This window comes from Vanessa atalanta, chromosome 9 (assembly GCF_905147765.1).
Source record: "Vanessa atalanta chromosome 9, ilVanAtal1.2, whole genome shotgun sequence".
NCBI classification, from domain to species: domain Eukaryota; kingdom Metazoa; phylum Arthropoda; class Insecta; order Lepidoptera; family Nymphalidae; genus Vanessa; species Vanessa atalanta.
In genome coordinates this window covers 12,547,830-12,564,532 of record NC_061879.1, presented here as the reverse complement: position 1 = coordinate 12,564,532, position 16,703 = coordinate 12,547,830, and the positions used below count along the sequence as shown (strand labels likewise).

Genomic DNA, 16,703 nt, shown 5'->3' with positions numbered 1-16,703 from the left:
CACGGGCAGACTAAGGTGACATTTGTCTGTTCGAATTAAAAAGAAATATTATTTACAACTACCGCCAACGATTTCTTAATTGGTATCTTGAGTAGCGTTCCGGTTGCACGCAGAAGGCACTAACTGTATCTTTAGGTCTTGCAGTCTGTTGGATTTGGGATTTTAAATTTTTAATAAGTGGATCCCAAGTGTTAGAAAGTCTCCAACCATCTTCTCTATTGAAGTTCGGATGTTTTTGAATTTCAATAGCCTCGCGTATCATTCTAGGAATGAATCTGTGTTCTCTAGCGAGGATCTGTGGTTTATCAAATCGAATAAAATGGTTAGGTTTATCCAGAGCATGTTCACAGACTGCAGACTTTGAAGAACGCCTATTTTTGACATCTCCTATATGTTCCTTGACCCTAGTACCGATACTTCTCTTTGTTTGGCCTATGTAAGATAAACCACACTCACATTCGAGTTTATATACTCCCGCAGTTTGTAAAGGGATATTACTCTTGATAGGTCTCAAGAACTGGCTCACTTTCTTATGAGGCTTGTAAATGGTTTTAATCGAAGCTCGCTTCAAGATATTGCCAATCCTGTCTGTAACTCCCTTCACATATGGTAGAAATGCAGGTTGTCGCTCAACTGTGGGTGGCTTGATACGGCTTCTGCGATGCTGGCGAGGCACGGGCAGCTTGTTCTGGTGGAGTGCAAGCTTGACCTGAAGTAGCTCGTCCTCTAGGTGTTCAGCATCGCAGAGATGGTGGGCTCTCTGAAACAAAGATTTGCCAACGGTAGCTAACTGACTAGGGTGGTGGTGCGAGTCACCATTGAGGTATTTATTAGTGTGTGTGGGTTTCCTATAAACTGTGTGACTTAATGTATTGTCAGGATTCCTGATAATAAGGATGTCAAGGAAAGCTAAAGAATTATTTGCCTCTAATTCCATAGTAAATTGAATGTTTTTATTTATAGAATTGAGATGTACTAAAAATGCAGATGTCAGATCACTAGGTAGTATTGTGAAAGTGTCATCTACGTACCGTTTATAAAACCTAGGTGTTATTGGTCCGGAGCGAAGAGCCCTCTCCTCTAGGTCTTCCATGAATAAATCAGCGACCACGGGGGATACTGGGGAACCCATGATGAATTCTATGTACAAGTTGACGGAGTAGCCATGGGTTCCCCAGTATCCCCCGTGGTCGCTGATTTATTCATGGAAGACCTAGAGGAGAGGGCTCTTCGCTCCGGACCAATAACACCTAGGTTTTATAAACGGTACGTAGATGACACTTTCACAATACTACCTAGTGATCTGACATCTGCATTTTTAGTACATCTCAATTCTATAAATAAAAACATTCAATTTACTATGGAATTAGAGGCAAATAATTCTTTAGCTTTCCTTGACATCCTTATTATCAGGAATCCTGACAATACATTAAGTCACACAGTTTATAGGAAACCCACACACACTAATAAATACCTCAATGGTGACTCGCACCACCACCCTAGTCAGTTAGCTACCGTTGGCAAATCTTTGTTTCAGAGAGCCCACCATCTCTGCGATGCTGAACACCTAGAGGACGAGCTACTTCAGGTCAAGCTTGCACTCCACCAGAACAAGCTGCCCGTGCCTCGCCAGCATCGCAGAAGCCGTATCAAGCCACCCACAGTTGAGCGACAACCTGCATTTCTACCATATGTGAAGGGAGTTACAGACAGGATTGGCAATATCTTGAAGCGAGCTTCGATTAAAACCATTTACAAGCCTCATAAGAAAGTGAGCCAGTTCTTGAGACCTATCAAGAGTAATATCCCTTTACAAACTGCGGGAGTATATAAACTCGAATGTGAGTGTGGTTTATCTTACATAGGCCAAACAAAGAGAAGTATCGGTACTAGGGTCAAGGAACATATAGGAGATGTCAAAAATAGGCGTTCTTCAAAGTCTGCAGTCTGTGAACATGCTCTGGATAAACCTAACCATTTTATTCGATTTGATAAACCACAGATCCTCGCTAGAGAACACAGATTCATTCCTAGAATGATACGCGAGGCTATTGAAATTCAAAAACATCCGAACTTCAATAGAGAAGATGGTTGGAGACTTTCTAACACTTGGGATCCACTTATTAAAAATTTAAAATCCCAAATCCAACAGACTGCAAGACCTAAAGATACAGTTAGTGCCTTCTGCGTGCAACCGGAACGCTACTCAAGATACCAATTAAGAAATCGTTGGCGGTAGTTGTAAATAATATTTCTTTTTAATTCGAACAGACAAATGTCACCTTAGTCTGCCCGTGACCACGAACACTGCAAAGTGCTCGAAACGTCGGGATGTTAAAATAATTAATATACGCGATTAAATCCGTTAAAAACTAGTTTTATTTCAATTATCGTGTGCATGTTAGTAGCGTGTCGGATAAGATAGTCCTCCTCCTGGCAAGCAATCGAAAGTACTGATTTATTGCTCTTGAATTATACACTACTATATCTGCTGCATATTATAAATGCGAATGTGAGTTTGTCCATTTTTTAGTTACGCTTTAACGTTTTAAATAGTCAACCAATCATTGGGAAATTTTGCATAAAGACTCATTGGATAACTTAACATCTGCCTTCACCCTCGGGTGAAACTTCGGTAAGAAATAAATTCGTATATAAATAACAACATTAAACAAATTTCACTGCAGACGGTTGCATACGTGATGCGGCACCAGCCAACTATCCTCAGAGTGCCAGTGGACGTGTTCATGAGGATGTACCACGAGAATATGTTCATTAGCGCGAAAGTATCCGATTGGCTGTTCGATGGTATCGATGATCCGATATTGGACATCGCGCAGCGCTTCCCGGATCTGCCAATCACGATACCGTATGACAAGTTCGGATGGTTTTATACGGTAAGTGTGCTATTTCTCTCTAAAGTTGATCCCGATAGGAGTTAGAACGTTATTTTAAGCATATTACACCACGTTGTTCCATTACGAGTTATTGGAGGTTACCTACGACGGTTAACCAGGTCAAAAATAACTAGTGATTGTACCTGGAACCAAATTCCATCTTCAATTTTCAATGAAAATCTACGCCTTCCATCCACTGTTCCATCTTGCCTTACTTGAGAAAGCCGACTGGTTTATACTATGATAAAGTATGTGCCAGATATAAGAGAAAAATTATCAGAAATGTCGATATTTTATTTTGTATGTAACGCTAAACGCACAGTCTAACTGTTTACGTTTATTGTAACCAGAATATCTATGCACTTCAATCGTTCATACACTGATTCATTCATTAATTCACTCTCACTAACACGAATGACGTAAATTCCTATTGGCTGTCGCAGTTTATTTTCGTCTTTAAAGTAATCTATCACCACCGCCTAGACATGAATACTATAAAAAATCTTGATTGATCCCGCACATCGCCAATGCTCTATCAACATTGGGAACCTTAGTGTTCTGTCCCTTGTGCCTGTAGTTACACTGACTCACTCACTCTCTAAAACGGAACACAACAATGCTCACTATTGCTGTTTGGCAGTTTAATATGTAATGACTGGGGAGGAAATACGCTCCCCGGGCGTCAGAATACCCACTAAAAACTAGCGGTACCCATTACGTCTTTTCGGTGAACGTCACGGCATCGCTTGCGCATACTACCGTGACGACCCGACGGTTGGCCCACCTCTGCGGGCCTCCAATTCCTAGGAGGTTCTCGGGGTACAGAGAACCCCCAACGAATAACGTTGGCGGGCTTGCAGAAAGCCTCAAATTATTTGTTGTCTTTTAAATAATAATTGCACCTTTCTGTAGACTCAAATGAATTCAAATGAACATATTCTTTATAATATTTGTAATTCCATTAAAATATGAATATGTAGGCTCATAAAAGCATTTGTGAATCGTCATGTTACTTTGTCGTATTCTCTTAAAATCTTGAAATCGTTTAAAAAGCGGTAATTACTCTTATAATTTCGACGTACACGTCACATTGGGAATAGTATTTCTTAAATAAATGTTGTTGAAATAGATGAATGTATGTCAGTGGACATATTTTGTATGTGTTCTATGCGATGATATGCTTTCGTTTCGAATCGACTTGTATTTAGTTCAAATAAACATTTCAATTGAAATTTGAGCTGACTGTCTGAATCTTAGTAATCATTTTGTTTTGTTTTCGACAATATTTGTCGACGAAATTAATTTTGTTGACGTGAGTATTTAATCAGGTAACTTGTATTACCTACATGGATACGGAGTGCAGTGCTTTTGATATTTATTTTTATTGAAATAGGTAGTCAAACTGGCAATTAGCACTCCATAGACATTAGTACTAAAATGAATATTAACCATCACCGACCTTGAGTACGAACATGTTTAATTTATCATTTTATAATACTTAAACTTAGACCTAACTAAAAACCTTAATTACTGTATGTAGGTACATATGTTCTTAGTCTTATAAGGAAAAGACTAATCTGTTTATCATATAAATGACTCCCGAGTCTCACAACATTAACACTTATAATTTTATAATTGTGACGTCATAGGGAATCTAAAATGGCGGCAGCTGTCATATTAAAAGTTAGTAATTGTTGACCCGTTTGAGATGTGATATCAGCTCATCTGCAATCTTTTAAGATGATAAAAATTGCTGTGATGATTTTTAAACGAGTAAGGTTTTTTTGCACCATTTTCCACGATTTTTAATTTCCTTTTCTTCAAACGAAATTTAGCAAAATGTACTTTATTCGAATAGGCTTTTACAAAACGTTTGAATTGTCATTTTAGAAAAAAGTATTTAATGTAAAACCGGTTCGGAATGTAGTTTCTACTATAAATAACAAAAAAACTGAGTACCCTTTTCGAACAATCATTTTTATCAACCGCTATAAACTATCTAGGCCCGGCGAAGTCCGAACGGAATTGCAAATTACCAAATATTAAAATGTTACTTAATATGCAATCGTGTGTTGTGTTTATTTATAAATTCTAACAGGAAAATATGTCATGAGAGATAATTGTATTTTTTCGCATCCTCATTACTTGTGATCATATCGCTTCGACCTTTGACCTCTGAACCCCGATGAATCAAACGAAATGTGTCACATTATGCGTAGATAAAAAATTAGCTCATGCCTGGTAATACAATACTCTAGCCCATTCTAATGAAGATACAGATAATAAAAGAAAAGACAGATGGAGTCTACGGAATGTCACAGTGGTGGTAGTGTTTAACTTGACAATCAATAAGAAAGTGTAATACTTCTATATTGAATAAAGGAATTTGAGTTTGAGTTTGAGTTTGAAGCAGCAGAAGCAAATACAAGTTGTTAATACATCGCCGAACTTCGCGTTTATTCAACAGGTTTTTAGGAATTTCGAAACCTACGACAGGTTTTATTTTGATTTAATTTAATTTTAAACTGACGACGTCTGTTCGCACGTTTTACGTATTTGTTTTCTTTTGCATCCATAGCGCTTTTTAGACGGCCAGTAACCTTTTTCCGCTATCTAAAATTAATTAATTCTAACATCGTAACAATTTATCAACTTGCAATCGAGAATCTTCTTGTTTATTTTTCCGCACATCTACGGCTGGAGCTCTTCAGAATGAGACCACAATCGATTTTTTATGTGCAGCCATCGTCCCATAATCACTGGGACAAAAATCGGCTTACGCTTTTGTTATGTACAATGTTATGATTAAAAATTGTGGGGTACTTTTTTACTTTGTTAAATAATAATGTTAATTAAGTGGGTGTGTACAAAATATTGTGTATGACAGAATGAAGCTATATACGGAATTACATGGTTAATGACGAACTCATGTGTTTTCTTCATTCATACGAATATAATAGCTATTAATTACTGACGGATTATCTAATTACAAAATACTACACTATCGAGAATTTGTAATCGCTTTTGTTTTTGTATTCGATTTTGTTTCTTCACTCTAAAATTCCTTGCGTTTACCTGCGCTTTGTTTTATAATCCGAGCTGGAATAACTAGAAATACATCAACTCTAGATTTACTAGATTTACGTTATTTGCCGGTTCCTCTCAGGTCAGGGTGTTCCTTTTTCCGAAACGGTGGTAGTGTTTAATTTGACCATCAATAAGTAAGTGTAATGCTTCTATATTGAATAAAGGAATTTGAGTTTGAGTTTGTACATATTAGGGTTTGCTAATAGTTAAAACGATTATGCACTATATATGAATCCGTATATAATGTAATAGATCGACCAATGATGTTCTGTCAATTCAAGGTTAAAGTTGTTTATGTAATTATCTTCAATCCTCCTGTCATTAGACCCGTATCTACACACATGGTCGCAGAACCTTTAGTTGTGTAACGCAAAATCGCGTCGCCAAATTTAATGTGTTATGGCCCTTTTATCGCGCGGCTTGTAATTCGATTACGACTTGACAACAATGAATGAATCCATTTAATTTCTCTCTATATATATCGTTCATTACATAAAGACAAATTTAACCTTCGACCGTATTCGTTTAATTAATATTCAATGCAGTTCGTCGTGCCACATACACTCGCGTGGACGATGTATTTTTACGCAAAAAGATGAAATAGTACTTACCTAAGCTGATTTTGTCCCTGGATATATTTTTATATTGAGTTCAATTGTATATAAACTGTATTATGGTCTATAGCGCTATATATGTAGAAACATAGGAGACTACATTACTGTATAAAGTACCAGAATTTTTTTTAATTAATTTATGGATGAAAAAAAAATAGAATTAGATCATTAATTCCGCAGATTACCCCCCACAAATTATACCCCTTAATATTATTATGGATAGTCCGTTCGATTTGAACCGAAGTGATTCAATCATATTTGAAACAATACAAATAAACATTAAAAGAAAGTTCTATATCTGTAAATATTACAAACATTAAGAAATACAGATTAAAAATAATAGCAATTGAAAACAAAATGAGGTTACATAATCGAAACTTAATATTAATTAAATATACTACTATATGTTTTTGAAATGAAAATTTTGAAAATGACAATTTATTGACTTCTGGTGTTTTAATTTGGTCGTTCTCTAAATTTTTTTAAGAAACTATAATACAGAAATTATGTCAAATGATAAGGTCATAGTAATAGTTGTAATATTTTTTTTAAACCACGTCGTTCTAAAATATATTTCAGTATAAAATTGATTTCGTTGCAATCGTTCAGCCGACTGAATACGCGTTACAAAATACTTACGATATTTCTTCGATCGGAACGCAGTAACTTTCGCTTACTGTATAATTCGATGCACCTTTAAATAATTTTTAATGAGTTTACAATTCATCGTAATGTTGCAATGAACGATGTACAGAAATTAGCAATTGATTCGACCATGAATATGAAAAAAATAATTATTTCGTTTCGGTTTCTTAGTGTCATCATTTGTTAAAAAAACATTAATAAAGTATAATAATCAACACAAGGTTACATTGGTGACGAAAAGCGTGGAGCTAATACATATTGACTATCAGACAGGACTTTATTTTATAATTGTATTTAACTAACATAATGTATCTCAAATGTTGGAAAAGAGTAATTACAGAGTTTCTTGCCGGTTCTCGGTGGAATGTACAACGAACGGTGGTAACTTTACTTGTACTGTAAAAATAACAGTACAAGGTACTGTAAAAATAACGATTCAAAATTGCTTGTAAAAGCCTACTTGAATAAAGAATAGTTTGATTCTCATTTTGGGGTGTTCGATATTTAAATAGTGAAATTCTGTGTATAAATTATGACTTTGATTTCAAATTCACACATTTTCGAAAATAATCTATACGTCATTATGGATTCGAGTAAAAATGGCGTTTTAAACGTCGGTGTAGTTTTTATCGGAACTAAAAGTAAGTGGATAATATAGTTAAAATAATGTTCATACTAAAGAAGAATAATGTTGTATTCTAAATAAAGACATGTTAATAAAAAACTGTTTGTAGTGCATAATATAGCTGAGTTATTACCAAATCGCATGGAATATGTAAAACTAAGGTTTTTTTATCTTCAGTCCTCCTGCCCTTGGAATGGACTACACGTAAGTGATCGTCTTTCTTGCCTCACTTGCACAAGTACAAATGATTATATCGACGCCAAACTAATTACATCCGACGTGTAATTGTATGGAGAAGTTTTAATTATGTTTTCGTCAAATTCGATTCAGCTGTTATTATTAATTACAAAAACGTTGTATTTATAAAAAGAAAGGTTTTTTTTGTTAAATCGCTCTTTTTTCAGCTGTAATACATATTATAAACATTATTAATAATGTTTATTTTGATAGTTACACACACATTAGTAGGTCAATATTGTCGCTAAGATCGTCAAATGGAATAGCGTTGATTGTTTTGTATATTTTTATCGTACATTTTTGTTACCCTATAGTAAATCAACGACGATAATCATGATATAGATTTTTTTTTAAGGAATACGTGGACATACATATGTATGTATGTATTACAGTGGCTCACTCACCCTTCAAAAGGGAACATGACAATACTAAGTACTGCTATTTGGTAGTAGAATATCTGATGAGTGGGTGGTTCCTACCAAGATGGGCTTGCACAAAGCCCTACCTGGTGGTAATTGGTCGATACCCCTACAGACATATAACAATAAAACTTAACGATATACTTTATTCAGATATTTATTGTTTCTTAATGTTATTGACTCGTTTCAATAAATCCTGTCATAAAATTTATTACTAGGGCACGATAAACTTTTATGGGTTTGTCTGTAAATATAGTATTTATATGTTGATAAAGTCTCGTGTTTTATAATTTTGTTTACTTTGTAGGTAGTGTTTTGTGCAAGCATAAGCGTAGTGTACCATTCGACATATATTCTACCAGCAAACAGAAATATTTAGGTTATGTCACGTTTTGAAGGGTGAGTGAGCCAGTGTATTTATTTGAATAGACATAACATCTCAGTTCCAAGGTTGGTGACATGTTAAAATAAGGAATTCATTTTATAGTTCTTACAGTACTATTTGCAAATCTGCCTACCTATTTTCGATATTAAAAACTGTGGGGGCAGCCTAGGAATGCAACTAGTCCGCTTCGACTATTAAATACACTTAATGAATTTCTAGACGCATTGCATTGAAAAATCATTATTTGTACTTACGTAAAGAAAACTCAGCGAATATTTTAAATATATACCTGGATTCTTTCGAATAACAAAAGATTTAGATAAGCGGACGCTCGCGCAGTAGGTCGGGTCGATGTGACTCATTTAATATGGCGCATAGGAAATCTATCGTAAACCCTTATCGGTCGTTGAATCAAAATAAACAGCACACAAAACCTATAATGGCAACCCGACTATGGAGGACTTTGGCACGTTGTTATGTGTATGTTCTTCTGTTCTCGAATATCTTATAAAGCAGCGAATACATTGATTTACCTTTTCTCCCGCAACACTTATCTACGTGACGTTGCGACGTTGAACAGTGTTCCGCAACATTTTACGTCACGTGAACATGTCGCTTGCTTTTGTTCTGAGAGCGAGCGCACCCGCGTCGTTGTCGCGCCATTTTTCAGAGTGTAGTCTTTATAAGTATATAACCAGTATTATTGGCCACAACCTGACTAGTGTGGCCTACAAAATCTTCCGCCGTATTTGTCTCGGCATTTCCACACTTAGTTTTTGAAAACAAATTTTCACATCATGGTAGTCGCATTTGTTCTCTAGTGTATCCGAGGCTTTAGCTCATTTTTTATTAGGTTCCTGTCTGTTTAATTCGAATTTACATATAATGTCACTGGTGTCAATGTGTGCGTTATACTGTAAAAACTTTCGTGGGTTCTATTTATAATAGAATACACTTGTTTTAATAGGCTGATAACACGCATTGGAACAGCGTGGTGGAATACACACTCAACCTTCTCATCAAAAAAAGCGACGACCAAGCCCAAAAGTACATTTAAAGGTGTTACTTTAGTTAATAAATATTTTTTTCTTATTTTCAGCGTAACGGTTCTCTAGAGTACGATGGTATTTTCTTAATGAACACGGGCGAGAATGACTTCTCGCAGCTCGGTAATTTGGAGAAGTGGAAGTATTCCAACAGAACAGAGTTTCGGGATCAGTGCGGGGAGGTGAAGGGGTCGACCGGGGAGCTGTGGGCGCCTGAGCTTGGACAACCCGAGATTACAATCTTCGCTCCGGATATTTGCACGTGAGTTATGTTATCCTAGTACTTCTAATGGTTTTTATTTCATGTAGGAAGCATCACCATTTGTGAGTACACGCACACTAAACAGTAAGTGGTGGTCACCATTGCATATAGATTTGGCCAAACATGGAAACAATGAAGTTATATCCCCTGTGTCTCTAGTGAAACTGGCTCACTCGCCCGTCAAACCGAAACCCAACAAGTATTGCTGTTACGCGGTGGAATATGGCACAAGTTAATGTTACACACCCAAACGGGCTAGTTACAAAGCCATACCACCAAGTAAACAGTTCTAATGGATTATTTAAGAGATCACATCGAGATTACAACTCGTGTTAAGCGATTAAAGAAGCCATCCTAATGAACGGGTCAGATGAAATCTGCCACGTGTATTTTTACCAAAATCTTTTATAACAGCTAGGGGGTATGAGGTCCAAAGAGAAGAAATCTATGTTTACCACTAGGACATTTCCGGACTGTGTATATTTTTGGTGTCGTTGTCAACTCAAGCAAGATATAGGCTATTTAAAAATGTTATCTCATCTATTTGAGACATACATATATTGACTCCTTAATATTTTAGGATAAAAATTCGAAAGATGATAATGATAATACGTTGCGTTATACTTTCAGTTACATGAATCTCGCTAAAGTCGGCCCGACTAGGATACAAGGCATCGACGGAATGCTGTACGCGGCCAATGAATCTCTCTTTGATAATGGATACAGGTATCCCAATAAGGTGAGCCAGTCACGTTTTTTTACTAACTATACTATATTGAACAATATGAGGAAACTACTGCCTAAAAGAGAGTATCAGTGGAACCTTAAGATATACGTTGTGAACCTTGCTCGATTGGGTGTTACCGAGCTACAGGTCCGTTCGGCACAACGTCTCGTCCCGCGTTATTCGGCGACCGAAGAGTAGCATCGCGATTTGCGCGAATCAATTGCTTAAAAAATCGTTAAAAATATTCTGAAATATATATTCCAAAAATAAGCCGAAGGTTCTCTTGGATTTGTATTATACAATCAACAGTAAAATCTTGTGACAAGTAGTTTAGGAGCAAAAAGCGAATAACAAATAGCGAATTCGTAGACAGCTAATTTGCTTATTCATTTCTCTTATTTCTATTTTTTTTAAATTGTGAAACGAAGAGGATAGGAGGACAATGCTGTAACTTAACATAATAAGTATTTTAAAGTTATTTCGATAACGATTACCGGGAAAAATGGTGGTATACACCTATAGACGCCATTACAATTGGCTATCAGTCGCTGTGTGTAGTGTACTATTCTAGTCTCCGTATATTTATTGCATTTCAAGTAAATTAATTATTTTCACCAGGCGTGCTACTGTGATGAAGTGAGAGATGAAAACTGCATGCCGGCCGGAGCCCTGAACGTGTCGTCGTGTCGGTTCGGAGCGCCGGCATTCGTGTCGCAACCGCACTTCCTGAACTCTGACCCATACTACCCCAAAAAGATTAAGGGTCTTAGTCCTAATGAGTGAGTGCAAGTAACAATTCGTTAATATCGTATATATTTAGTTCGTAAAAACTTATTATGGTTATGCTTTTTATACTTTAAAAACATCATAGAGTTTAAAAATATGACCATAAAAAAGAAAAAATAAGCATTACAAAAAAAAAAATTAATAGTAACTACTTTTTTAAATTTAAAATAGTTACGCGTAATGCCACCATATTTTAATCGTCTCCAACATCCATAGACATTGGTGCCATAAGAAATATTAAAAATCCCTCACATCGGCAATCTCTACCAACCTTGGAAGCTAAATTTACGTCTGATGCGCTTGTTGTTACACTAGCTCACTCGAATGAATGACTCGATGAAATCACACCAACACTTGGCGATAGGGCTTTGGGCAAGCCCGTCTCTGCCATATATATTATAGCGCCAAGCAATTTCTTACAGCACCTATGTCAATGGGCGGTGATAACCACTTACCGTCAGATGGTTAATTTGCCAGTCCGCATAACTTTTTCATAAAAAACATATTTGATGTTTGGTGGTAGAATTATCTATTATGTAATGGTGTAAACTGGAGATTCCTTTCACCTCCAAGAAGATATTCCAAATCGGTGTTAGGATTACATTTAATTTAACCTTTAAATTGTCGATTCAAAGAATTCCTTAATAAACTTTATTTTGATGGTGATAAAGGTTTTACATGTGTAGTGATTGTTTATTTGAATTGGATTAATATGTTTTAGGGACATGAACTTTGAACTGGCGCTGGAAATGTACACCGGCATGCCCCTGCGGGTCGCGGCGCAGCTTCAAATCAACCTCCTAGTCAGACATATCCGGGGTTTCAGGTGAGATATACGTTCAGTACTGGGAGCTTAATTTATTTGCAGTATAACATTTTTTTAACACCTCGCTAAGGACATAATAGATCTAGTCGAGATCTCGTATAGTCTGTGATATTCACTAGGGACTCGAGAAAAAGTTGCTACCGGAACTTTGGAAGTAAAATTATAGTGGTTACGAGTAGTGTAGTAGAATGGAGTCTCATTAAATATAAAACTGGAGAGCATACTGATTCATAACAGAACCAGGTCACCGAGATTCCACATGTGTGCCCGCAGCCTCAACAACCAGCTGCCGGACGGCGACACGCTGGTGCCCATGTTCTGGTTCCGCCAGGAGGTGCGCGTGACGGACGAGTACGCGCGCCTGGCGCGGTTCGCGCTCAACCTGCGCAGCGGCCTGCCCTACGGGTTCTACGCCCTCACGGTGAGCGCGACACACCCCCCCCCCCCCCCTCTGTCGACCGAATCAGAGCAATACGCGACTAGATTCAATATTGTATAACGAGCACTTACCATCAGGTGGTCCAACTGCCAGTCCGCCTACATATTTCATAAAAATAATATAGTAATTATGGCTGCTTGGTGGCAGAATTGTATATCATGTACCTAATGATTCAATTGTTTGAGATCTAAAATTACCTTTAGCGCGAAAACGTTCCAAAAAAACCTTTTTTTTAAATGTAGTTAAATATACATCGAGGATGTTTTTCCAAACAAGGCAAGACAAATAATAGAGAAACGTTATTTATAACTGAGTTCAATTTAATATCAAAACTTATATGTAGGGTATTTTAAGTTTTTTATAAATCGTAATAAGTACGTATCTTTTGATCACATGCTCAAGCGACGAGGTGGCCGAGTGGTTAAGGCGTTGGACTGCTAATCCAATGTGCTCTGCACGCGTGGGTTCGAATCCCATCCTCGTCGATATATTTTTATTTTATAATACGTACAAATTATATGATAGTAACGATGTATATACACGTATATTCATTAATATATTATTTTTGATGTAGTTTATACAAGGATAAATATTTAAAAGTTATAATTGTATAAATTACATTTATTTTTTAGTAATTTTTATTTTAAATATTATTTTTTTTTTGGTTTTAATGTAATGTTATAAAATGTTAGTTTTGTTCTTAGCACAACTTGAAATGTCGCCAGCCTAGTTATTTATAGACTTATCGTTAGATATGAAAACTTTATGCTAGTTCCGTTCATGCTTTGTTATTATTCTTTAAAATTTAAATAAGTGTTCGGTCGACCCACGGCTAATTTTGGTTTTTTATTTATAGGTAATCGGGGTATTCCTGCTTGTAGGTGGTATATTTATATTAATGAGAAAATTGTTAAAGTCAACTGATACCTCGCCGATTCTAGAGTCACCACATGAAGAAATACAGTGATCGAGGCGGTAGATGTGGATGAATTTATGTCAATTGTTACCATAAATAGTGATAAGTAATATAGTATCAAATACTGACCATAGACCATGAAGTTTTCTAACTTTGAGGTTTAATTTGATTGACATGATATTATTTTTCTTTATAATCAATCAAAAATGTTTTTGTTACTTAATTTTAAACTTTACTGTTAATATTTTTATATGTAAAAATAAAGATTATATAAAAATATTGATACTATAATGGTGCTATATACTAGCATAAGAATAACAATAATAATCTTCTTTTTTATATGATTGCTAGATTAAATTTACTCTTTTTAATTATAAAATGACGACTTATTGTTATGGGCATAGATACTGTTATTAATAATGTTAAAAACATTTTCAGCTTTAGTAAAATCATAAAAAAAATATTATAATGATTGATGGTGCCTTACAAATAACGACACTAGTGTATTAAATGTTTTTATCTCTTGTTGAAAGTTGTCTTACCTGATTCAATTTTTTTTTTCTATATTATAGCATTTGGTACTGCGGTTTTAGCCGACGATGGGTCCGTCAAATTTTATTTTAAAAACGTATCTAATTTGACAGCTGTCAACGCTCGATGTTTCCCGCCACTGTGGTAACTAACGCCTTGCAGTAATAAAATACTCTAGTCCTGTATTATCATTGCACCAAATAATCAAAACTTTTTGCGGGAAAAATTCTTATATAAATAATAAAATTTTATTTGAACTTCTGTACTAAGTAAATTTTAAGGTAAAAAAAATCATATGAATTTCATTAAGCACTCTCAAACTTCGTGTTTAGTGAATATGGAGAAGTCATAGTTGATGCCTATCTTAGCCTGGCAACAATTGATCACAGCTGTCATAAACTTTTATCGATACGATGCGGCTAATCCGGTAATTAATTGCATACAATGTGATAGTAATAAGTGGAAAATATTTAATGACGTAAAGACTGTGACTATGATGTAATATATTTAATATTGTTACAAATTTTCAAGAATTTCAGCACATTGTGCTAATGAGATAGTTTAGATATGGACTTATATCCACTGGGAAATAATATATATATATAAATTTTCACATAGTAAGATTGGCTAGATTTCCAGGCAACACTGGGGATGACATTAATGTTAGCAGGCAATGACTTAAAATGGACAGTTTAAAAAAGAATTGACAATACCTTCCACTTTTTTATTGCATTTCATTACTTTAAATACTTCCAAAACATAATTTATAATTAAATATATCTAATGTATGATCAAATAAGGTTTCACTTACATCTAAGACATGTATGTACATATATTTTTTTTTTTTATAAATCATCATCTTTATCTCTGCCATTCCTATTTTAAGACATATTGTAAATAAATAAACGAATTAAAGTATTTTATATTGTCTGTTATATTGATTTCGATGCATAATATTTGAATATTGTAAATAAATTTATTTTATATTGGTTACATTAAATTTTATGAGTGGGTGACAAAAAGCATGATCATTATCAAGGAAGTAGGGGTAATTTACCTAAAATGAGGGGAACGAATTTACATAGAGTTGTTACAACAAGTTTTTGTCAAATATATGAATATATTAATGTAATATCTGCACTCTTCTTCTGTTAGTCAAATCTCACAATGTCCGAGCTTCTCTGTAATAGACCGTATTGGAGATAATGCCATTGCGTGCAATCATATTTGTAAACTGGTAATTCATTTTTATTATTGAACATAATAGCGTTTTATGTATCTATTTTGTAAGAGATGCTAAAAATTTAAACACTGTTACTACTTTCAGGTGCATTATGTAATATTTATATCTTGTATGACCTGTATAAACAAATAAAAAAATAATATATATATAACAATGATACCGGTGTGTAATAAAATTGAATAAGAATTCCTTGTGATGTCTCGTCACAAAACTTTAGGTAAATTATCTGTAACTAGCGTTTTGGATGGTGATGCAGCTTATAATTAAGTTAATAGTTATTTTTATGTTTATTAATTGTTAATGTAATACTTCATTCCTCAGATTGTTATCATGTGTGGATATTTTTACTGATGTTTCGACTGTTTGTATGATTTTAATAAAATTTTACATTACGAATCATTTTTTATTTTATATAGGTAAGTAGTTTTTGAATAAAAAAATACACGGAAAGAAAGATCCTTTATATATACTAAAAATATAAACGGCTCTAATATTTATGTTTGTTAAACACCCGTAGTACATTAAAAGTTTTATTTCATTAAAAACTTCTTGAATGTTTTACTCGGATTTTTTTATAGGAAAGTTGGGTAGGTGTGGCCTATAGGCCATCCGATGGCAAGTGTCACTCACAGGTCATACACATTGGCGCCTCTAAAAAGTAATCATGGAATAACCTCGGGAACTAAGATCTTATGTCTTTTGTGCCTTTAGTTTCACTGGCTCACTTGTCCTTGAAACTGGAACATAACAATAATATTATTTGGAAGTAGAACATATAATGAGTGAGTGTTACATAGCTGGTTTTACACCAAGTAATATATAGGATAAAGCAATGAGATCAAAAGCTTGTGCCGTATATGCACATAGGTATTAAAGTAAACAATTGATAAAGCTCACATGTTCTATGACTAAAATGTTTCACATCTGTGTATCTCTTACTCTTTGATATCATGTATAAAAGTCGAAACATTGCATATGTAAAACAGTGCGTCACAGTCCGTATAATTGTACCGTCTCG

General features: G+C 35.0%; 1 protein-coding gene and 1 non-coding gene across 3 annotated transcripts in view; both read left to right on the top strand.

The window, feature by feature from the left end:
* The window catches only part of LOC125066306 (protein croquemort-like), a 32,993-nt gene extending 16,912 nt beyond the window's left edge, over positions 1-16,081 (top strand). For both annotated transcript variants that reach the window (XM_047674343.1, XM_047674342.1), the window contains exons 5-11: positions 2,688-2,897; positions 10,009-10,217; positions 10,848-10,956; positions 11,563-11,723; positions 12,452-12,556; positions 12,830-12,977; positions 13,852-16,081. In XM_047674343.1, the coding sequence (XP_047530299.1) occupies positions 2,688-2,897; positions 10,009-10,217; positions 10,848-10,956; positions 11,563-11,723; positions 12,452-12,556; positions 12,830-12,977; positions 13,852-13,962 (1,053 nt within the window). In that variant the 3' untranslated portion in view covers positions 13,963-16,081. The remainder of the gene's footprint in view (positions 1-2,687; positions 2,898-10,008; positions 10,218-10,847; positions 10,957-11,562; positions 11,724-12,451; positions 12,557-12,829; positions 12,978-13,851) is intronic.
* On the top strand, positions 13,399-13,480 carry Trnas-gcu. The gene has a single exon. It is a non-coding gene; the product is annotated as a tRNA-Ser (tRNA).
* Positions 16,082-16,703: the final 622 nt, after the last annotated feature.